The 24,344-nt window shown below is 42.3% G+C and overlaps 1 protein-coding gene across 1 annotated transcript in view; it reads left to right on the top strand.

Annotated features, from left to right (window-relative positions):
• SYNPO2 (synaptopodin 2) overlaps positions 1–14,725 on the top strand; it is a 95,291-nt gene extending 80,566 nt beyond the window's left edge. Inside the window, exon 5 of the mRNA XM_083631616.1 lies at positions 7,696–14,725. Coding sequence (XP_083487742.1) covers positions 7,696–8,268 — 573 coding nt within the window. The 3' untranslated portion in view covers positions 8,269–14,725. The remainder of the gene's footprint in view (positions 1–7,695) is intronic.
• The last annotated feature ends 9,619 nt before the right edge of the window (positions 14,726–24,344 follow it).

The raw sequence follows: 24,344 nt of genomic DNA, 5'->3' as shown, positions 1-24,344 counted from the left end.
TCTTGGGCTTGCCGATCGGAAGGTCCGCAATTCGAATCCATACGACGGAGTGAGCTCCCATTGCTCGGTCCCAGCTTCTGCCAATTTAGCAGTTCAAAAGCACACCAGTGTAAGTAGATAAATAGGTACCACTGTGGTGGGAAGGTAAACGGTGTTTCCATGCACTCTGGCTTCCATCACAGTGTTCTGTTGCACCAGAAGCAGTTTAGTCATGCTGACCACATGACTCAGAAAGCTGTCTGTGGACAAACGCCAGCTCCCTTGGCCTGAAGCGAGATGAGCACCACAACCCCATAGTCGCCTTTGACTGGACTTAACCGTCCAGGGCTCCTTTACCTTCTTTACTTTTTAAAGTTACAATTCAGGCATGAAAATTGCTCATTATAAAGTTGTCATGAAAATGTTGGAGAATGTTGGTGTACATGGACAAAAGTGAGGTGAAATAGTCAAGTCAGATTTGCTGCATAGTGCCATAATATATTCACTACATGGTCTGTAAATGGCTAGGACCATGCAGTGAAGAAAGAAACCTTAAAATAACATTGCTTATGGGGGCTCCACAGTGGTATGGAGAAATTCAAAGGTGGGGGCGGGGGAGCTAGCTAGCTAGGTTTTTACATCCCTCAAAAGCCTACTTCCTGCATTAAAAATAACTGAACCCCATTAAATTCAGTGTGGTGCTGAATTTATTTTTCAAAAGTCAGGTAGGGATTTGAATTCTGAGGGGGCTGGCAGTAAGTGTGGTCGGTGGAGCATTGCGTTAAAAATAAATTTTAAATGTCATTGGGAAAGGATGGAACTGTATGTGTGTGTTTTGAAAGGACAGGCTTCATGCTCTGGAAGATGAATTGTTGGATTTGGAAAATATTGGTGAATATATGCATGTATTTATGAGTATTTGTTCTGTGGCTGTGTTCACACATGATGCTAAAACCATAGTATGCTGCCCAATGTTTGTCAGAATAAAGGTAAAGTGCAGGTCTAAAGCTGTGCACACACCATCCATTTGAGAGACACCCTTTCCCCAAAATATTCCTAGGAACTCTAGTTTCCCCCTTAGGCAAAGGTAAAGGGACCCCTGACCATTAGGTCCAGTCGCGAATGACTCTGGGGTTGCGGTGCTCATCTCGCTTTATTGGCCGAGGGAGCTGGCGTTACTCTTTGAATATGTTAAAACAATCCATTTGAGAAGCGCCGCAACCACAGAGTCGGTCACGACTGGACCAAATGGTCAGGGGTCCCGTTACCTTTACCTTTACCTTTAAATGTAACGGTAAAGGGACCCCTGACCATTAGTCCAGTCATGACTGAATCTGGGGTTGTGGTGCTCATCTCGCTTTATTGGCTGAGGGAGCCAGTGTATAGCTTCCGGGTCATGTGGCCAGCATGACTAAGCCACTTCTGGCAAACCAGAGCAGTGCACGGAAACACCGTTTACCTTCCTGCTGGAGTGGTACCTATTTATCTACTTGCACTTCATGCTTTTGAACTGCTAGGTTGGCAGGAACAGGGCCCGAGCAACAGGAGCTCACCCTGCCCTAGGGATTCAAACCGCCGACCTTCTGATCTGCAAGCCCTAGGCTCTGTGGTTTAACCCACAGCGCCACCCACGTCCCGTGTTTGTCAGAATAAATCCCATCAAATCAATGGACCTGCATAATTTAAGTTCATTTATTCAGTGGTTCTACTTATGAGATAGTTCGATATCACCCATTGTTTAGTATTACATGTATGAGCCTTAGCTTTCCTTACAGTGTTTAAATTTAAGTGGTGGGAGAGGTACTGAAAACTGTTGACAAGCTAATACAATTTAGCATCACAGAAGACTGTGCATGATAAGTTAATTCACATACCAGAACTAGAGTGGCGCTTCTGCGCAAGCGCTTCTGTGCATGTGCGAAGCACACAGAACGCTTCTGCGCACGCTGCGAAACTTCCAGGTTCGCCACGTTCACAAGCGTTTGCAAGCTGAAAAGATGCAACATGAACCTAACGCAACACGAGGTATGACTGTAATTATACAGTTCTTCATGCAAGTATTAACAGACTTAAATGGCCAATTGATTTTTAGCCAAACTCTGAAGTAACGACAGGCTCGTACACTGCACCTGTTAACAAATGTCCTTAGTGTCATGCTCTAGTAGTCAACCATGTGTGATTTTACTCTTGATCTCCAGAAGGTGGCAGTAGTGAATGCCTTCTTAGTACATGAAATAAGCTATTCATTGTTGTTTTTAAAGGAGATGTGAAACTGAAGTGAGCTGTACTGACTTAGCACGAAGTGTATTCATCATGACAACTCAAAAGCTTGTAGGAACCAAACAACAGACAAAATCAAAGCAATCACTTTAAGCTGGCAATGAGTGCACTACAGTGTGGTTTACTGTTATGTGAATGGGCCGTCATCTTCTGGCATGGATGTGTGGAGATTAGAAACTTCTATTTCCATTTTGATTTAACTGCAATTTATTGTCACATCCAAATCCCCAAACTGTGCATAACTATGGTTTAGGGAAACAAACCAGGATTGTAAACCATGGTTTGAAGTTGACTTGTTTTCCTAAGATTTGTCCAGGTTTGTACATAATGATTAATTGTGGTTAGTTAAAAATGGAAGTGAAAGCTTCTAGTTTTCTCCCTGTGAATATAGTGGAGTAGGGAAAGAGAAGCTGAAAATCCCAAGACCTAGTCAAAAAATGCTAAACCATAGTTTAATTTAATACTACATCCAATTGAGACCACAAAGTAGTCAAAGCTATGACAGCAAACTGTTAATATTGTTGGGTGTAAAGGTAAAGGGACCCCTGACCATTAGGCCCAGTCATGACCGACTCTGGGGTTGCGGCGCTCATCTCGCTTTATTGGCCAAGGGAGCCAGCGTACAGCTTCCGGGTCATGTGGCCAGCATGACTAAGCCTCTTCTGGCGAACCAGAGCGGCGCACGGAAACGCTGTTTACCTTCCCGCCGGAGCGGTACCTATTTATCTACTTGCACTATGACATGCTTTCAAACTGCTAGATGGGCAGGAGCTGGGAGCTCACCTCATCACAGGGATTCGAACCGCCGACCTTCTGATCAGCAAGTCCTAGGCTCCGTGGTTTAACCCACAGTGCCACCTGCTTCCCTTTTGTTGGGTGTACTGTCAGACAAAAAAAGGCAAAGACTGGTAATATTCCCATCATGAACCACTTGCTCATCTCTTTCCTATTGTTTCAAAGCACTGAAGTGCATCTCTGCATCCTGTAGATAATGCTGTCAACTTTTTAACCTTGTTGCATTGCCTTTAGCTGTTGACTTGTCCTGGCATGGAGAAGAATGTTATCATCTACTAATTGCTGCAGGACACGTTGCTGTTAAAGGCACAGCTACAAAAATGAGTTGAAAAGTTGGCATACCTCACTGTGGATATTCACTTACTCTTCTCTTGCCTGTGATCCTTGGATGACACCTCATTCCAATAAATCCAATTACTAGAGTTGCTCCTCTGCCCATTTATAACAACACTGCTTCATCTAGACAGTCTCTGCTCAGAGAAATTTCCACAGTTATGAAGAACCAGGTCAGCAATGAAGATATGAATCTTGGTATGTGACTGCAGGCAAGATTTAGAATAGCTCACAGGACTTCCAGAGCAGGGTATGTTAGTAAACAGATCGTGTCTGCTTCTTTTTGATGCTTGGTTTACTAACATTGTAGAAGGAAAGCTGGTAGTGTTTTAAAGCATCCTCAAAAGACAGAGGCAAAATAAGGGCAAGGATTTACTGGGGACAAATATAAGAAAATAGTTATTGTCCTTGGTAAAAGGTAAAGGGACCCCTGACCATTAGGTCCAGTCATGGCTGACTCTGGGGTTGTGGCGCTCATCTCGCTTTATTGGCCGAGGGAGCCGGCATACAGCTTCCAGGTCATGTGGCCAGCATGACTAAGCCACTTCTGGTGACCCAGAGCAGCACACAGAAACGCCGTTTACCTTCCCACCGGAGCGGTACCTATTTATCTACTTGCACTTTGATGTGCTTTTGAACTGCTAGGTTGGCAGGAGCAGGGACCAAGCAACGGGAGCTCACCCCATCACGGGGATTTGAACCCCCGACCTTCTGATCGGCAAGTCCTAGGCTCTGTGGTTTAACCCACAGCGCCACCCGCGTCCCTATTGTCCTTGATAGGTAAGGACTTTTTGAGGATCTTTATACTATCTAATCCATCTATCATCTATATCTCCAGATTGTAAGGATTGATAGTATTGGGACTTGGGACAGATGGGCTAGGCAGCAGGGAAATGCAAGGACATTTGTCTATAGCTCAGGTTTTCACCTTTTCTACTTTTAGGACATTGGCCATGATGGGTAAGGCTTCTGTGATGGGTTGAACCATTCCCAACATATTTCCACACTATATTAGTGTAACGTGAATGGAAAACATTTTCTTGTCGTGTGTGTGTTCAGTGGCAGGTGGAATGGCCATGCAAATTTGGGGTGTTTCTTTAAAAAAAAAAATCTTGCCTGAGTATGTGAGACTGAACAACACGGTTTGGCTGTTGCATTCTAGGAAGTCAGAACGAGCTGTATAAGTCTGTTTAAGGAATAAGCAAATACAAAGAAAAAAGGAAAGCCACAAACCCCAGCAACAAAGTAGGAAGAAGAGAATGATGTAACCTGACTAGACAGTCAGAAGGAAAGAGGAAGGAAAACCTTCCTGAGGAAGGAAAACCACGTTGCTTGAAATGCCAAGTTGTGGAGAGTGAATTACTTAGAATGTTGCACAATTGTAGTTTTGTGTCAGTGTAACAGGAGGAATTTAACACAAGGTCAGTGTGACACAGTAACCTTGCGTTATGTTTCAGCAGAAGCATTGCACCAACACAAAGCTATGATTGTGTAATGTTGTAGGTCAAAATGCAGATGGTAGTTAACTTCCTGCATTGACTTTTCTAGATAAAGGGCATGGTTATTTAGGATGTGTGTAGTAGGTAGCTAGAAACCTTCCAGTTTCTAAGGTTGCCAAGATTGATACAGCCATTACATGAGAAAGCCCATTTCTTCTCTTCTCCACTAAAGCGGATGTTCCATGTAAAGGCACAATTATTTAGAAGACCTGTTTGCATTACTCATTCCCCTCCAAATAGTGGTGGGAAGATAGCACAAATGCAGACCATAAACTATCTGCAATTTACTTCCATACTCAGAATATTCATGTTGGGCAGTATTCAACTAAACAGTTTGGCACAACAGCTTTTAGCTGCACAGCGTAACTTCCTCACCCACTCCTTCCCCCATTGTGCCCCTACACCCCCCCTAAAACTGTTGCAATTTCACATGAAAAGCAATGCCTTCTGTTCATGCAACAGCACCTTTGGATCCAAGCTATATATCGTATTGGCCCAAATTTATGCCGCACTCCCCCCCCCCAATTCCAACCATGAAAAGTTAAAGTACAGTTTAAATTTGCAACCTTACAGAAATTGGCTTTTACGATATTGCTGTAGGATTTTCTTCTATGTTAGCCATAGAGTGTGAGTGCCTGCGGAATTTTAAGGGAGCGGCTTATATTTGGGTATTGTCTTTTTTTCTCCCCCACCCTTTGAATTCTAAAGGTGCGGCTTATTTGCGTGTGTGGCTTATATTCAGGCCAATATGCTACCTGGAAGTAAATGCCAGTGGTTTGAACAGACCTGAGGCCACCTGTATGTACTTAGGGTGGTATAACTCAGAAATTTAATAAATATTTGTTTCAATTTTCATCGCATTCCACCCATGCGTCCCAAAACCTTTTGTCTTTGTGCAGCCTAACAAGTCCTCTTTGTACAGCTGAATAGCCTAATAGGCAGTGTTTGTAGGGTAAGGGCTTGTTGTATATGAAAGAAGATTGCGGTGGCAGTGCACTGGATTTATGAATGAAAGCGCTCATTACCTAAGCAGATTAGGATTTGTGAACTATGAATGGATTGCTCCTATAAATGGGTCAGAGTGTTCTGAAATTATCAGGGCAAAGTTTTATTTTGATTTTAAAGGAGCAGGGTTAAGTAGAGTATCATAATGGTGGAATACAAACATTTGCAATTAGGTTCAGTCAGATGCTTTAATTTTAATTTTGGCCTTCCTAACCATATTGAAGATAATCATTGGGAGGGAGAGGGATATAAGTCTGTTAGAATGAGTGAGAAGCATAATCATTCTCTTGAATATAATATTTGATACTGAATAGCTAAAACATAGTAGCACAGATTGACAGAGGAGGTACAGTACTCTGAAGGGTACACAGGTCATCCTCTCACATTTTCTCTTTCAATTCCAAATAAGGGCCACCGTCAGGAACTGCCAGCACAAACTCCCTGAAATGAACAGGGGGTACACAGCAGCAATGATTGGTGGGTTGGAACTGTCCTTCATAGAAGAGCATGCTTGAGATTTTAAGTTAAGAAGAAATAACAGATGGGGAACCTGTGGCCCTCCAGATGTTGTTGGATTTCACCTCAAATCAGCCCCTGTCGGCATGATCGGTGGTCAAGAATGATGGGAACTGTAGTCCGACAAAATCTGGATTGAGACAGTTGCCTCATCCCTATACTGTTCAATGAGTTAATTTTTTGACAGTTATCTCTCTAATGCTATCTAATTCATTCTCTCTCCCTCACTGTCAAATGTGTCAATCAAAAAGCGAGAAGCTTAAAAGCTTAGGGTTGGGACTGACTTCTGCGGCCTGCACAAGCTACATGAATGTATCACATGTGGATTGAGTTTGGCTAGTCTGGTCAAGGATCATTCCACGCAAGGAACTGAAAATTCACACAAAATTCTGTCTCCTTGAATTTGTCTTCCTTGACTATTTGAGAACTATGATTTCTTCTTGCTGTTTGCCCTTTCATATCTTTCTCCTTGATTCTGTTCCTTTCCATGAATTCCACCATTGATGTGCTTGATTTGATCACCCCCTTAACTGTTTGCTCTGGTATTCCTGGCCGTGAACCTGCTGTGTCACAATACTTCTCCAGACCTGATCACCTACTGCAAGCCTGCAAACAGGTTGGGCTGGTGATTGCTGCTAATTGATCTTCTATGTTTCTAGCAATAGTAGATGCTCAAAATTTCCTTGAAGAAAAAATGTTTTATCAAGATATCTGAGACAGGGGTCAGCAACCTTTTTCAGCCATGGGCCTGTCCACTGTCCCTCAGACCATGTGGTGGGCTGGACTATTATTTTTTTTGGGGGGGTGAATGAATTCCTATGCCCCACAAATAACCCAGAGATGCATTTTAAATAAAAGCACACATTCTACTCATGTAAAAACACCAGGCAGGCCCCACAAATAACCCAGAGATGCAAAACACGCTGATTCCCGGACCATCCGCAGGCTGGATTGAAAAGGCGATTGGGCTGCATCCGGGCCTCGGGCCTTAGGTTGTCTACCCCTGATGTAAGAAAAGATAGCTGAAATCTCAAGTGGCAATGGTAATGAAGCTTGGAAGATTTCTTTTTCCTACAATTTTCCAGCAAATTCCATCTTTTTCTTTTCTAATACCATTGCTCATACTTTGTTCTTTTTTTATAAAATTGGGGGGCTACTTACTTACTGTATAGCACAGTAGTACAATAGTAGATCACTGGACAAAAACAACCATCTGTTGTTTCATTTGGAAGTCTCTGTCATTGCTATTCAGTGATTGTCATTATATTTAAGGTTTTGTTGTTTCTAGGAAAGAGGCGGAGAACGGTCTTTATCACTCCCTGGATGGCCACCTTCAGCCACTTCACGATCCATGTCCCCTGTCTCTCCTGTGGTGTTTCAACCTGCTCCTGATTATTTTAGCAAACCACCTCCTGCAGCTGATAAGCCTGGGAAGAGGCTGACTCCTTGGGAAGCAGCCTCCAAGTCCCCTCTTGGGCTGGTGGATGATGCCTTCGGCCCACAGACCATTCAAGAGTCGATCGCTGCAAATGTCGTGTCTGCTGCTCGCCGGAAAACACTGCCTGCGCCGCCGGATGAGTGGAAACAAAAAGTGGCTTATGAGCACCCTGCTCCCAGTGCCCATGCAAAATTAGCTTCGTTTGGAAGGAGCCAGTCAGCGGCATTTTTCCCTGCAAAGAGCACAGTGTCCGCTCCGAGCTCCACTGCCCCCTGCAGCTCTCGTCTACAGTATGCATACTATGGCCAACGTGCCCAGACAGATCCTGACATGGTCTCCATGGATTCCAGGTCTGATTACTACCTGTCACTAGCTGACTCCAACTATAATCCACTTCCAAAGGGATGGAGGCGCCAAACATGAAAAGCAGAAGACCCTGTTTTAGCTTCTCTTCTTGAAGTTCTACAAGTCTTAGATTCGAGGGGGAATTGAAAATGTGAAGAAGTGTGTGGGACAGTTGTTGGCTGGCCTGAAAAGATATTGACAAAAGAGATCAAACGTTACCTAAAAAGTAGCACAGCATCCATGCTGTGGATCCATAAGGCTCTCGGGAGCTTTTGATCCCAGCTTCAAAGCTTTTCTTTGTCTTTGGGTGCATGTGTGTGTGTTAAAAGGGAATCAAATTGGTGGAAGACTGAAATTCCAAGGTGAAAGCTTCAGCTGGGAAGAGTGCAACAATTGTGGGATTTGAATGTTTGTAAATTAACCAATGAGCCTTTATCAAGAACATATCCTTGGGTCTTTTGAAAAGCTGTCTTTCTGTTTTCCATCCTAACTTGCTTGTGGCTGGTTAAATGTCCACCTCTTATTTGCTGACCAGTCTGTGGTTTTAAAGAAACTCCATGGTCTCTGTTCAGTGTAAATGTCACCACTGACTTAAAACAGTGGTTGGAGTTTTGACTAAGTCAAATGGGGCTTTCCCTAGCAAATCATGGATTAGGGAAGGGCAGGAGCAAGCAAAGATTTCCTAAGTGAGGGATAGCCTCTTGATGTTGTTGGGGTCCAGCTCCCATCAGCATGGCCAATGGTCAGGGATAAGAGGAGTTGTAGTCCAGCCAATCAGAGTTGACAATGCTGAACCAGGTGAACAAATAGTCTAATGGTATATGGCAGCCTCCTAAATTCATGCACAACTTGTTGTTGAGCTCTGCTCCTACTTATAAATATCAAAACCATATTTGCATGCAAATTGCAGGTACAGTAGACCTTTCTAAAGGGATGAACTGTGACAAATTTCCGGAAGATAGTTGCAAGGACAGACTTTAGCATTTTGAGGGAGGGTGGAAATTGCTCCTCTAAGGGTGTGGTTTTTTATGACGGGGCAATCAGGTTGAAAACTGGAGACAGGAGGGAGTGTTCCCCTGAGTAAGAAACCTGTTAAAGCTCAGGCAAACAGTTCCCAAAGTTGTATGTTACTGGCATTTAAAAAAAAAAAAAAAAGGCTGGGAAATCACAATTTTTAATCGTCACCCCCAAGCCCTGTTCTGAAAGTGGACTCCAGAAGGGGTGAGTACAGCTGCCGTCATTCTTCATCATGCTGCTTTGGCCTGATTGAAGTTGGAATCAGACAACATCTAGAAGACCGCAGGTTCCCCACCTCTGCCTTGGAACAACACTGCTTGCTGTCTGATGCTACTCCAAAATATTGAAAACCTGCAATTCATCCTGATAAACTTCCTCATCCTGTTTACCAGTTCAAAATTGGCAGCTATGCTGGGGAACAGCCTTCTTTGAAGGTTATTTAGCTTGAAATGCAGAGAGGTGAATAAGATGTGATACTACTTTTCACAGGCATTCAAAGCCTAGCAAATTAGATGGCAAGGGAATAAGATGGCCTGAAGAAATGTGGCAATGGTTTGGTTGTTTTTTGTTGTGGTTGTTTTTGATGGGGTGGGGAAAAAGAAACAGAATGTTCTGTGTTCTGCCAGATCTCTAGAACTATTTAATAGTCTCTCTACAGGCACACATGTTGTGGACAGTGAGCCTGTTGTGGCTTATTGCATCTTTGATAGCTGTGCCACCTTCTTAAAATAACCAAACGCCTGTTTCCAGCCAAAGCTGACTTGCAGAATGCGGATTGGTTGCTCCTGTGGCAATTACAAAGTCACTCCCTCTTCTCCACCACAGCTGGGGCAAAGTTTATAGTGAAATAAACAGCAGGATTGACACTGAACCTTTTATCAGATATACAAGCTGAGTATTAGCAAAAATAGCAATTGAAAAGAATCGTAGGGTATGAAGTGCAAAGCCATGCAGGATTTGAAAGCAGATAAGTGTGTTGCAAAAGGAAGAGGTAGGGGTGGGTGTCCATCTTGATTTCTCTCTGTTTCCTATTTCTCTAATCTAAAAACATCTTATTACATGGTATAGAGGCTGACCAAGCAATTGCTTTAAAATGGCCATGTGACAACTCTGATGCTGTCCATTTTGGAATGGGTTGTTAAGAGAGCTGATCCATTATACTGTGCATTCCCAAGAGATTGCCCAGCACAACCTAAAATGTATACTCCAGGATCCCTTGAAATGTCATTGTACATGTGCTTCAAATCTGCAGTCATATTCAGGCGTTTGCAATGCCACAAATAGTACCCCAGAATTCTCTTCAGATCTGAAACAGACCCTGTGATATATGCACAGTTGTCAATAGAGATGAGCAAATCTGTCAGTTTCAATGTCTCTCAGTTTCTCATTTTTCCACTCTTAAATTCAGTTCTCCAGATTTCCACATCAACCCCTCCCCCCACAGAAAAACCCACCACCTTGAAAATCCACTAGCATTTAGTACATAATTCTCCTTATATACACATTTTGGTATTCACTTTTGCTTAATATACATATTTTGCAAAGCAGATTTCTGAAATCTAATGCAACTTCGTGTGGTATTTTTGCCAATATGTGCATACTTGTGCATAGCCTAGTATGTGCATGTGCAGACCGGCAGACAGGCATACATACATAGATCCCCCCAACCCTCCAATCTTTAGAATACCATGTGAGTTTCATGGCTAAATGAAAGCAACCATGTGAGTTTCATGGCTAAATGAACCATAAAACACATGACCATCTGTTTGAAGATGTGTGGCAAAGTCTGGTACATGAAGAAATTATGCCTAGCATTTGAACACCACAGGGATAAGGATGACCTCAAAATCACAGGGTAGATAAGGTAAGTGGGAAGTAATGCTTTAGATTTTGTTCAGAGTGATTTGGAGACACATGTCTCCTTTGGGGGCTTCAGAAGTTGCAAATGTTTGTGAAATGTGAACCTTACCAACCCTTCAGTGGCTCACATTCTCTTGTGTCACTAGTAGATGAGTATTTGTCATGGAACTTTTGATTTATCAAGATATCAAAACATATAGTGCAGCTTTTCCCCAACCAGTTGCCTCTAGGCATTTTGGACAAGCTTTTCAAACATCTGGAATGCAATAGGTTGGGAAAGGCTGCTATAGATCAACAATGTAGAAAGTCAGTTTTGTATAGAAGTAGATTTCTGATAAGTGTTCAGTGGTTTGAGTCTAGTTTAAGGGAACCTGTATAGAGACGTGCATTAATTCAATTCAGCAATATCCAACCTGGCGGCCTCCAGGTGTTGTTCAACTTCAACTCCCATGATCCCTCACGATTGGCCATGCTGTTTAAAGGCAATGGAAGTTTTGGTTCACATCATCTGGAAAGTATCACATTGGCTGTCCCTGGCTTAACCAAAGTTAAGGCCAGTCCAAGACATTTTATTACCTGGGGCAAAAGGCAATATGAAACTCCACATTGTGGATTTGAGACTCATGTGCTGGTTTATTGGGGGCCAGAATATGTCCCAAGGGATCAGGTTTCTGTTTTGAAATGCTTTGCCTTTCTATCTGGACCATGATTAATTAGCTTCCCCCAAACATAAATGTAGCCAAGTGCAGCTAAACACACACCCTGCCCTTTCTCAGTATTGAAAAAACAACCATGTATGTTTTCTTTCTGAATATTTGTACAAAACCTAATATGGCACGGATAAAAGCATGAAATCATATCTGATCAGAGCATGGATACTTGAGGCCCCTTCAAACAATTTTCCCATCACAAGAAGGACTGTAAAGAGGGCATGTGTCTTTCTGTCTGGGATGTTCTCTGCTCCCTGAGAATCCTGAGAACAGTAACCCTGTGGATTGTCCTCGATGCACCCATCATGACACGTCCGACCACAGAGAAGTTGTGAGATAATCAGGGGATTGTGTATGGCTAGGTAGCACATGATGGAACTTATATGGAATGTTACAAACCCTTAGCCCTGCCTATCATGGTAAGGGTGACTCTAGCTACTCTGGTTTTAGGCTGCAAGCCACAGGCTCACTGAATTCAATGGGAGTTTTTGCTTCCTGTGGTCCAAAGGTTTTAAGAATTAGCCATATCCAAAGACATTAAGCTAGTTGTGCCGACAGACAAGGTCATGACATGAAATCCTGCTTGGAAGTGACTCTGCCTTGAATTTATTTCTGTTGAGTCAAACCAAACTAACAGGGCATTATATAGAGCCCATTTTTCTTTTGGCCTTGTTCACACTGTGGCAATATCTACCAGAGGATTTGGTGACGACCACCAACTTAGAGGGTTTTAAAAAGAGAATTAAACTATACATGGACAAAGTGGCTGCATGTCCTGTTTCACAAAGGGCAGTCCTTAGTTTGAAGGGCTGCCTGGTCCAAGTCCAAAGAACCCCTAAGAAGGGGAAACAAGTGCTTTGAGGATGTCTCTCAACAGTTAGCAGCACCTGGACAGCAGACTAGGCAGGCACAAAGTCACCAGGTGGACAAAAGCAGGGCAGTGATATTGTCCTCGTGTCATGTTTATAGGATACCCATAGGATGCTGGACTAGATAGTGTCATCTTAAGTTAGGTTCAGTTGTGGGTGAGGTTTGGTATGGACAGTGTGTCTTCCCCTCCACCCCAGTGGTTTCTCAATGAACACAAACCAGAGAAAGTCAAGGGTATTAATGTCGCATTGAATTCAGTAGAATTTGAGCATGCTTAACTTTCTCTGGATACATTAACATGGGTGATTAGATCCCTCTAAGGCTGTGAACCTAAGCAAACTCCTCTGGGACTCCAACGGGACTTGTTTCAAGTAGACATGCATAAAATTGCACTCACACATGTAATGCTCCATAAGAAGAATTTGTCTGTTTCATATTGATGACTGATTACTCTTTCTAATTCATTGCAGGTGTGATTTTTACACCTAGTTCCTAATCCAGTCCTTTTGGCTTTAGCAGAATTGCCACCTTCTTGTTCTTTCTGCATGGTTCTTTTTTCTCTCTCTCTTCTGAAAATTTAAATCCCATCTATCTCCAGTACATGACACATGAAAAAAGTAAGACAAGGAAAAGAAGGGTAAATATTTAAAAATGTGCATTGATTCAGATGATATTCCGAAAATGTATGCTAAGCCTACAAATGAAAATCTACTGCTGTGCTTTACAATAGAAGGAGAGTGAATTTAAATTCTGCTCTGAAAAACCTAATCTGGATTTGCCATTTCACTCGACATGCAGGGATGTCTGCTTGGGTGTTTGAAGAAAATGTTATTAACGTGCAGAGGGGATGCCTTATGATTTAGGAGTTCAGACTTTGCAAGGTTTATTTTAACTAACTTGGCGAGGAATGGCCACATGCTTTGCTACGATCTATTCAACTCAGCTTCTCTTAAATGCCATTGCTTTGTTTAGAAAACAGCAGTGGAAGAAGAGATATTGTGCTTTGTAAGATTAAACTGATGGGGCAAAAAACAAAGTTTCAGGGGATCAGATGAGACAGCAGAAAAGGAAGTGGGAGTACAGACTCAGATGGGGCATGAATGCCACTTAAAAACTTGATGGGTTTAGTGGTTTGTGGCAAGACTGGTGGTGTACTTCTCATTTTTGCAGTGTGATTCACTGACCATACATATAGTGATCAACTGCATTACGCCAATGTGTGTGGCCCTGAAATCACTACAGGCTGATAAGAATTTTGACTGTCATAGACTATGAAAGTAAAGGTTTCAGAGGAGGCTTAATTTAAAGAAAATCTTTGGAAGTTTGGACAGGTATTGCTTAAAATGCTGGAAACTGATGCACATTTGTTGCATTGCTGAATGGGTAAATAGAAGCTCAGCTTTCTTGAAATTACTCTTAGGATCCCGTTTATTACTGAAATAACTGTGGAACATCAGAAGGACTGAAGTAGCTTGTGTTGTGCAGTGCACAGTTTGGTTTAGTGTTACATCTGAAGCCAACTCCTGGTTTGTTTTCCCCTAACAAACCATGGGTGGTAAGAAAAATCACATTCTTTTGCTTTGCTTGCACTGTACACTTTCCTCCAGCCCCACTTCTTTTATTGAAATAGGTATGTGCAAGTTTTGTGTGAGTTCTGAACATTCACTCAAGTACTTTACTTTTTTTTCTGTGCCTGTGTGTAAAGGAACAGATCCTATCTGCTGAAGGAAGGAAATACTCTGGCAGTATTAAGTAGCTGTTACTGACATTCCAACAGATTCTTACATCACAGAGATTTCTGCATAAAAGATGCCAGAGACTCTGAATATGTGACTGAAAGTGAATTTTCCATGTTTATACTAGAAGAAAGATATCTTACTTTTGTGATTATTTTGTTTTGCTTCAGTGCAAGTTAGTACCTATTACCACTGCCTTTGCATAACAGGTAAGATTTGTACTCTTAAGGTTTTTTTTCCACTTTCACCAGCTGTTAGGTTGCCAGGGAATGACACTTTTGTTAGAATGCATGAGAGAGTTGTAAAATGATATCATCTAATAAAAAATGATTTTACCAATCAGATGAAAGACTTAACTTTATTTTCTCCCCATTTGTGTGTGCCCAGACATAATCTGACTCATAAAAAAACCTTACTTCCTCGGTCTGTGCCACACTGTGTTTGTCTGTCTGTCTGACCACTACCACACCAGTTCTGCAAACTTAAATAAATCTTTCTATTACTATTGTTTATTAAATTTGTATACCGCCCTATACCCGCAAGTCCCCTGGTAATATATCTGATACAACAGGTTTCATCTACAGACTACAGAGAACACATAGCATTAAAATTTCTGCAGCACTATTAAGTCCTTTTTCATATTTTTTTTCTCCTCCCCTGCCAACGTTTTAAGGGTCACTTTTGAAATCACCACCTGACTTTTTGCAGAATCATTTCATGTGCAGTCTTTGCACACATTCCAAAGGCCCCATGGAATGTCAAAGGGGTAAGAAAGCCTCATCACACTAGTGGCTGCACTCCCTGGTATTTCCCTCCACTGTGTACATGTGATATATAGATACACAGTTGGGATAGCTGTTCGTCACAGATTGCCAAGTATGGGAGTTCCCTCTCCCTTCCAGTGGCTCACCAATCAGAATTAATGAGCATTTGGTAGATTTATAGTCCTTTTATTCCAGCATTCTGTTACAAACACAAACAGGCAACCCTCCGCAAGGATATCAGTTGCCTGATTCCTCCCCACTTCCGCAGCAAGAAGTGCACCAATTAGAAGTTCCTCCCCCCCCCATGTTTCCTTTGTTCTCTGACACACTCAGACCTCTGAGTTCAGGGGGAGGGAGGGGGTTCCCCCCCACTCTCAATTGAGCCCAGCTGCTCCTTCCCTTCTGGTTGCTTAGCTACTATCTCATAGCTGGGTAGCTCCTCTCTCAACTGTGCAGCTTCTGTGTCTGCCTGTCTCTCTGCTTCTGGAAACACTGGAAGCGGTGTGTGTGTGTGAATATTTCCCCTCCTCTTCTGTTAGGAACTGACCTTCCTGCAATTGCATTCCCCAATCTTCCGATCCAGACCAGCCCCTGACACAGATAACACAGGATTCCATTTTTAATGCCTATGTGTCATCTGTGAAATGGTGATGCCTCAGTGGCAGAACACACATTTCACATGCAGAAGGACCCCAGTTCAACCCCTGCCTCCTTAGTCCTCTGCCTTGAATTCTGGAGACCTGCTGCCGCTCATTGTAGACAGTGGCTTTGTACATCTTTGTAAACCATCGTTAAACTAACCTATGGTTTAAAAGTGAGCATTCAGAGTACTGGTGCACCAGGCTGAAATCATTTTCCTCCACCCCCACTCATGCTGCTCCTGCCAAAATTTTCAGAAGCATGTAAAAATGTCCCCTGAATTCCAAAGAGGTCTTTAGATAATTTAGGCCTGCATGTCAATGAGCTGAACAGGAATTCACATACCAGAATTCTCTCTTATTCAAGCTTGTCCTGCATATGCTAAACTATCTTTAATTAATATAATCTAGGTGCATATTTCTGGTCATTGCTGATTGCATAGACACACAGTAAATTACTGGTTAGTAATTTCTTGATTCCGCAGACAGCAAAATATCCACAGAACATTGGTTTATTTGAGCTGGGTTTGTTTTGTTTTTTTATGTACTCTAGTTTTCTTTAGTCAGGAGTGGGGGGGGGAGGAAAGAAAGAAGAAGGGTGGTCTTAGTCCATGTCAGTCTTCATACATGAGCAAGATTAATACAAATGGCCTGAAATAAAAGAAAATAGCGTAATTTAATCAATAATGCACAGGGTAACATACTTTCACTTCCATCAATAAACACACAGGACTGTCAAAACCAATAAAAATTGTATAGTTTTTAATGTAGTTAATAAGATGCTAATCCCTTTTAGATTTAATCTGTTATTTCCTGATATTAATAGCCAGCTTTAGTATAATCAGAGCAGATCACTCTGTGTTTGCTGGAAAACATCGTATTTGAAAGAAAGCCAACGTGCTCATCCACAAAGCATTTCTAATGCACTTTGTCTCAAGGGACAGATAAAAGATGGAAGCAATATCTGTAGGCCCAATAATTTAATCATATAAATTACGATGCACAATGCTTCTGGTATCATGACCCGTGGATTCCAAGTTTTGTTTTAAATGTAACCTAAAATCCAGAATGACAGTGTCATTTGCAGGGATGCTGGTTTTCTCTGTGGTCGGGTACACTTTCAATCACAGTAGATGGCTTCGAGTGTGGAATCTAGTAGATCAAGTTGTCATTCTGCAAGCAAAGCAATTTTCTAGGTTGTAAAGATAAGCTTTGCTATGTGAAAACTAAAGATTTGACATAAAACAAAAATTAGGTGACTTATAGGGCGTGTTGAATTTTTCAGCTTTCAGATTCTAAAAATGAGGGGAGCTAAATAGTTGAAACATGACTTGGGAAACTTGTCGTTTGCATTTCTTCTTAACTGGTGTCATTACTTTCTAATGTTGTTTGACGATTACAAGGTAATGTTGTATGCTTCATAGTATATATCTTATGCAGAGAAACAAAAATTTATATAACATTACCTGACATTTTCAGAAGGTAAAATTAAAATTCTTTGGTTTTCCAAGAGCAGTTTATGTGTGTTTTAATCAAATGTAGATTGACCAAGCTAAATGTTGTCCAGTCACAAAACTTATAGCCAAATTAAATTCCTCACACCCCACAATGTATTTTTAAGACCACTCATTGAATAAATTCGCAAAAATTTAAATTTCACCCCCTAAAAAGACATTCCCTGAGATCTCGACTCACGGTTGAAGTCAACTGCTTTGATCCAGGATCTGCTTCCATATATGGGGACCTTGAGAGACTCAGGTGCAGATGCATTCCCGGTACAGTAAAGCCCAAGGCTGATGTACAAACAGAGAAGCCAGTACAAATATGGTGATACAAAAAACTTAGAATTTGGTTCGGGGGCCCAAAGAGGTCCGCTACGGTTGGAGAAGACAGGTAATGTCCAACCAAGGAGAGAAAGAAGCAAGAGGCTTTTTATTCTGTTGCAACTGGGTTCCCTACGCAAAGGTGACAAAAGGTATGCGGAACCCTGCCCAAAGGTAAGTCCAGAAATTTATACAATCGCAATTGTGGGTGGTCTTGTTTGTCAGTTTGGTGTAGTGGTTAAGAGCGGTAGACTCGTAATCTGGGGAACCGGGTTCGCGTCTCCGCTCCTCCACATGCAGCTGCTGGGTGACCTTGGGCCAGTCACACTTCTTTGAAGCCTCCCAGCCCCACTCACCTCACAGAGTGTTTGTTGTGGGGGAGGAAGGGAAAGGAGAATGTTAGCCGCTTTGAGACTCCTTCGGGTAGTGATAAAGCGGGATATCAAATCCAAACTCTTAAGGTAAGGGGGAGGTACATGAGTGCAGGGTGCAAAAAGGAGGTTTGGATGCAAGATACAAGGTGGGGTCCAAATCCTATCTACATGAGTAAGGTAGTACCTAGAAATCCAGGGAGAGATGGTAAATGATGTGATAACCCGTTTTTCTAGAATAATAATAGGGATGAGACTTTTAGCTAACAGTTGAATTCCTCTTGCCGCAGGGTCAAAGGAAATTGATCTGGTCGTCTGGCACTTTATGGAAGAAGGAAGGGGAGCTGAGTGGAAGTGATTAGGTTGAGGCAAAAAAATAACATTTATACTTTCATAAAGCGATGCAATTTGAATACATGGGTTCCAATTCTTATTTTCCTGAAAGCAGTTACAATCATTGAGAAGTTGAACAAACACTGATAAGGCACAAGGATACAAAGGAGTCAATTTCCATTGCAAAGACCCCAAATGTAACAATTGCATAAGGATCACAGTAGGGATTCACATTTACAGGTAGTAAAGACACAATTACAAGAAAAATACCTAGATACAATTTAGAATTACCTGGATATAATTACAAAGAAATGCTTGGATACAATTATAAAAAAATACTTGGATACAATTACAAAATAGAGATACGGTAAATTCAGGAAATAGGGTAATAGTGCGGGGAAGAAAGAAAAATGCTTTATTTGACAGAAAGGAAAGAAGGGATTTGAAAGAGGGGAATAACTGCAGAAGCAAATTAAAAGGAGAGCAGATTTAAAAGCAAAATTGAGGAAAAGGTTCATATATCTCTTAGGTTGTCTTCATTTGGTTTATTTGGTCTTGGTTTTCAGCTTCTTTAGCTATTTTTCCTACGTCAATGGCAACTGGATCAGAGCAAAAGCACATTTTATTTTATCCAAATTTATACAGAAATGGCACTGTGTTTGTAAATATGAACATTCGATATTTATATGTGCCAAACAGGATTTTAATATATTTTGTAATGAATGCAGAACACTACTTGAGAAAGTGTGATGCAGAAGTAATTTAACAAACAGCAGGCCAGAAAAGTGGTGCAATTCTAGTTCTGCCCATTAGAGGGCAGAGAGACCTAGTAGCAAAAGCCAATGGATTATTTGGTGCATTTAATATATGTACTGTTTAAAAAAGTCCCTACTAAAGAGGGCACAATTGTACTCACATCAAATTCAGGGAGCCATTGTGTCAGCTCATATTTATCTGCTTTGATGTGGCCACTGGAGATATATGCACAGCAGGCATAATATATGGATGAAGGATTGGATAAAAATGCCCGCCCCCTTTTTCACATCCTTCCTCTCTTCCCCCATGACACCAACTCCCCCCGCCCCCTGTCTTTGCTTTCCTCCAACTCATTTTTGATACCTGACAATCTACTGGCTGGGTCATAACACCCACAATATATTCCCACTCCTCTGCACACATAGCAGGAAAATCATTATACCACTTTGGGCAGTGAGGAAGAGAAACAGTTTAAATTGTTTACAGACTAGGAGACTATTGGAAAAAGTATAACTTGGGGACAGAGTGCTACCTCCACTGTTGTGCTATGCACTGCCAGTAAATAGATGCTGTGCTTGATTGAGGGATTGCGTCCCTGAAAATCTAGAGGGATGCACATATTCATATGTTCCCTTTAAAGCTCTTGTTCTAGCCTCATTTTCCATAATGATTGATGCTTTCAAAAAGTGTTTAGAGGACTAAAACAAAAGTAGGGAGGGCCACAGAAATGATGTCAACAAACAAAGTGAATTTTGTGAGTTTTTACTGGGAAACTTTTGAGAGTGCAGGTCTAAGGCTGTGTGCACACCATCCGTTTGAGAGACAACCTTTCCCCAATATATTCCTAGGAACTCTAGTTTCCCCCTTAGGCAAAGGTAAAGGGACCCCTGACCATTAGGTCCAGTCGCGGATGACTCTGGGGTTGCAGCGCTCATCTCGCTTTATTGGCTGAGGGAGCTGGCGTACAGCTTCCAGGTCATGTGGCCAGCATGACTAAGCCGCTTCTGGCAAACCAGAGCAGCACACGGAAACACCATTTACCTTCCCGCCGGAGCGGTACCTATTTATCTACTTGCACTTTGACATGCTTTCAAACTGCTAGGTTGGCAGGAGCAGGGACCGAGCAACATTTTCCCCTTACATAGCTGCAATTCCCAGCGCTCTTAACAAATTACACTTCCAGGACACTAGGGATTTTTTAAAAGAGTGGGAACCTTTTATATTATATTTGCTGAAACAAAGAAAGAATATTGACCTGATGGTAGGATTTAAACAAACATCCACAACTTTATGGATAGGGAATAGATAATGTAATAAAAGGGAAAATATGATATTGGTAGAAAATAGCAGAATATACTAATGAGGTTAACAAACCAGAAATGGAAGTTGAAGGAAGTCTGAAAGGGGGGAGGGAGAGATTTTATGTAAGCTGTATGTTATAAGTATATTTGTAATGAGAGAAAAGAACATTTAAAAAAAATAAAAATTACAGTTCCCAGTATTCTTAGTAGGAAACGATGTTCCTTAAATGTATGGTATATTGGCAGTTAAACCCCTGCTGTGGCCACAACAGCCTCCTCTAGACAGAGGTTTGTGGTTTGGCTCTTTAGTGCTGTACATTTTAATAATGTGGAGTGAGGTTCTTATAGTTACTCTTTGAATATGTTAAAACAAGCTATTTGAGAAGTCATACCAACATGTAAAGAGGCAAGCATCAATTGATCCTGCGACAATGAGTCAGGAACTATGGCTTCTCTGACACTGTTGCATTGTTTGGCATTGGGCAATTGCTTGACCTAGCTGCAAGACTGCTGGGAGATTTCCTTAGCTAGTAGTTATTTTGCAGGAGGTGATCCAGGCATGTCTAACATATTCCACAGAACACCTGTGACTGTGAATCAGAAGTCACAGTCATAAGTTTAGGCAAGAACTAGGAACAAATTGTTTCCTCTTCAGCAACCTGTCAATGAGAGCCTTGACACACTGAACGTGCTGTCACAAATCGAAAATGTACCTTCTGGCGGTTTAAGGCCGGCCCTATCATTAGGCAGAGTGAGGTAGCTGCTCTAGGCAGCAGGTGCTGGAGGAGAGGTCATGGGAAGCAGCAACAAGGTGTTGGAAGAGAGGGGTGGGTGTGTTCCGAGTGGCCTGCCGGTGTCCTCATGTGCTGTAGATACGAAATTGGCAGGCGACTCCATCTTGTGCTCTGCCTCAGGCAGCAAAATGTGTTGGGCCAGCCCAGTGCTAGTGATGTGGGTATGGAAAGCAGCATGTCAAACAGCAATGCACACCTACCGTTGCTTGTGTGTACCTACAACCCAAACAGGTTCGTGACCACCGGCTCTAGGAGTCTGGTCTGAACAACTGGCATTCTTGCAACTGAAAATGTCAGATTTCTACAGTTGAAGTAGATAAGGTAAATTATTCAAATGTGTACAGACTGCCTTAATTATTTGTCTGTTTTCTGGAAAGTCTTGCACTGGAGCTTGGAGCTTCAAGAGAACTGGAGCTTCAAAGAAGCTGGGAGCATTTGAAATTATTTACATCAGGCTGAGTGCTTATAAAGGAGCAGAGACTTCACCCTATCTAGTCAGCCCCATGCTTAGATGCTAGGCCACACTGTGCTAGGCCAAGACCTTTTGCTGCCTAAATTTCCCCAATGCCCTCCACACCACTAGGACCAACACATAAAAAAAGTCTTGCTGCACCATTCAGAGACCTATTCCTGCCTTAATCTAAGCCACCTGAAGCATGTTGCATCACCCTACTGCATACCCCACAAGTGTTCCGGAAAAACCAGGACGTCCCGATTTTTTCTTGCAAGAGAAAGGCGGCCATTTTGGACATAGTGATCACATGCGATTTCACACGGCAAAAAGCCCTGGGACTGCAATCTCATGTGACACCCCCAAATGTGGATTGTTAGGCGCCATACCCAAAAAGTGCTGGGGGGATGTGTGGGATCACAGTTCAAAATCATGTGAAATCACAATGTCCAAAATGGCTGCCTTTTTTTCAAGAAAAAAACAGAAAATTGGTGTCACAGATGGTAGTGTCCCAAATTTTGCTGCCAGGGTGTTGGAGGGTATGATGCTACAGTGGTATCCCTCATTGGGGCCAGGATACAGTGGGGCAAAGTGGTAGTGAAGCTGTGGGGAGCAAGCTCCGGGTTGGCAGTGACCCCAAATTCACCACCACCACCTTTCTCCACGCCAACTCTTTCCCAACTAGCTCAGCATTGGCACCAGAACTCCACTGCTTCTTATCTGCAGACTGTCCTTCTATCTTTATCACTTGGCAGCATAATGAATGCCATTAAGGCCAGAATATTGAAAGAGCAAAAACAAAACAGAGTTAGCAACAAAACTCACTTCCAATCTATTACATTTTGCGATGGCTTTTAGTGAGCAGGGTTGCATCAGAGAATTTAATCCTGTCTTGAGTCTTCCAAGATGACCGATTGAGTACAGTATATTTTGGGGTTTGCTTTTGTGTTTTGGTTTTTAAATACCCTGTGACACACCCTGTACTTTCAGAGCAGAAACCTAAATAATTACGCAAGAAATAAACTAAAATAGTACATGCTTTAGGCAAGGAGTGGCCTAAGAATATGTGGGAGTAGGAAAAGAATGCAAAGCACACCCATTCCTAATGAGTCTTTCTTAACAGCAAAATAGAGCAGCGTGCCAGCAGAGAGTCAACTTCAGATATGGAAAAAAACTGCTCAAAGTATTTGTTAACTCAACAGGCATCTTCATATGTTCTGTAAACCACAGAAGTCCATCCACGGGCATATGGAGAGAATGATCAGGTGCAGAGGTCACATTTCCTCTGACTAAATGGAAAATGGTCAGTGGCTTCATGAATATGGGAGAAGAAATAACAAAACTGTCACCACCACATGGTCACAAATGGGTCGATTCAAAGCCCTGCTCCCTCACTGTCAACATCTAACAGATTTCCAGTTGCCCAGTATATATTAGAGCCACCCACAGTCCAGTGGTTCCAATTTGGGGCCCAAGCCAATGCTTGGATGTGGTCCCAATCTGACCTGGGATACTCCATCATCATCATCATCATCATCATCATCATCATCATCAAATTTGTATACTGCCCTTCATCTGTAGGTCTCAGGGAAGTTGCCAACACAGATCCAAGCCCTGAACTGATTGGGAGGGGTAGATTGCAAAGTGCTTAATTAGGATTAAAAACCATAGAATTGTAGCATTGGGAGGGGCCCTAATTAAACATGCAGTTAGGAGAAAGAGGTGCATAGGTCTCTTCCCCCCTGTTAACTTCACCATCAGAACGTTTGCCCTCCCCCTTTGACAGCCCCAGATTGTGCCGTGTAGACCAAATCTGACCCAGGGCTGTTTCAACCATCTCCAGTCAAATCCTGAATTTATCTGAGGGGAGAGAAACAGAAAATCAAGATGTGGGCCGGGATGGGGGGAGAGATTTTGTTCAGTTTGCATTTAGAAGCTAACCTAAATTTGCAATTTCCTGAACAGTATGTGAACATCCATTGAAACTTGCACTTCTCCAGATTTTGCAATGCAATTCTCCAGACAAGCAATGTGTGCAAAACCCCCCGCATATATTGGTGAAAGTACCATGCAAAAAATATATATTAGCAAAAAATGCTTTTTACTAGGGGAAGCTGCTTTGCAAAAAAAAAAAAAATTGTTTACATTAGACAAAATTTGCATACAAATGTGTTTATTTGGATAAATTTGCACTGAGCTGATGATGAATTTTCATGAGGTTAGGCTTTTTAAAATGCAAATTGCTTGAGAAATGTGGAGAATTCAAGGCTAGGAAAAAATAGAAAGGGGGGAGAAGTGAAATTGACAAGTTCATCCATGGCTACTTGTGGGGGAAGGGTATTAAGTCTACTGGAGAATGGCAAGGAGAAGAAGAAGAAGAGTTTGGATTTGATATCCCGCTTTATCACTACCCCAAGAAGTCTCAAAGCGGCTAACATTCTCCTTTCCCTTCCTCTCCCACAACAAACACTCTGTGAGATGAGTGGGGCTGAGAGACTTCAGAGAAGTGTGACTAGCCCAAGGTCACCCAGCAGCTGCATGTGGAGGAGTGGAGACGCGAACCCGATTCCCCAGATTACAAGACTACCGCTCTTAACCACTGCACCACACTGGCTCACTTTAGGATGACTTTACTCTTAACAGTAGCCTTTACCAACCTGGTGCCCCCCAGGTGTTGTTGGACCAGAACTCCACTCGTGCTGTGCTGGCAGGGGATGATGTTCTACAACA

Source organism: Podarcis filfolensis (genome assembly GCF_964270895.1).
Source record: "Podarcis filfolensis genome assembly, chromosome: 9".
Classification (NCBI taxonomy): Eukaryota; Metazoa; Chordata; class Lepidosauria; order Squamata; family Lacertidae; genus Podarcis; species Podarcis filfolensis.
This window is presented reverse-complemented; position numbering and strand designations above follow the sequence as displayed.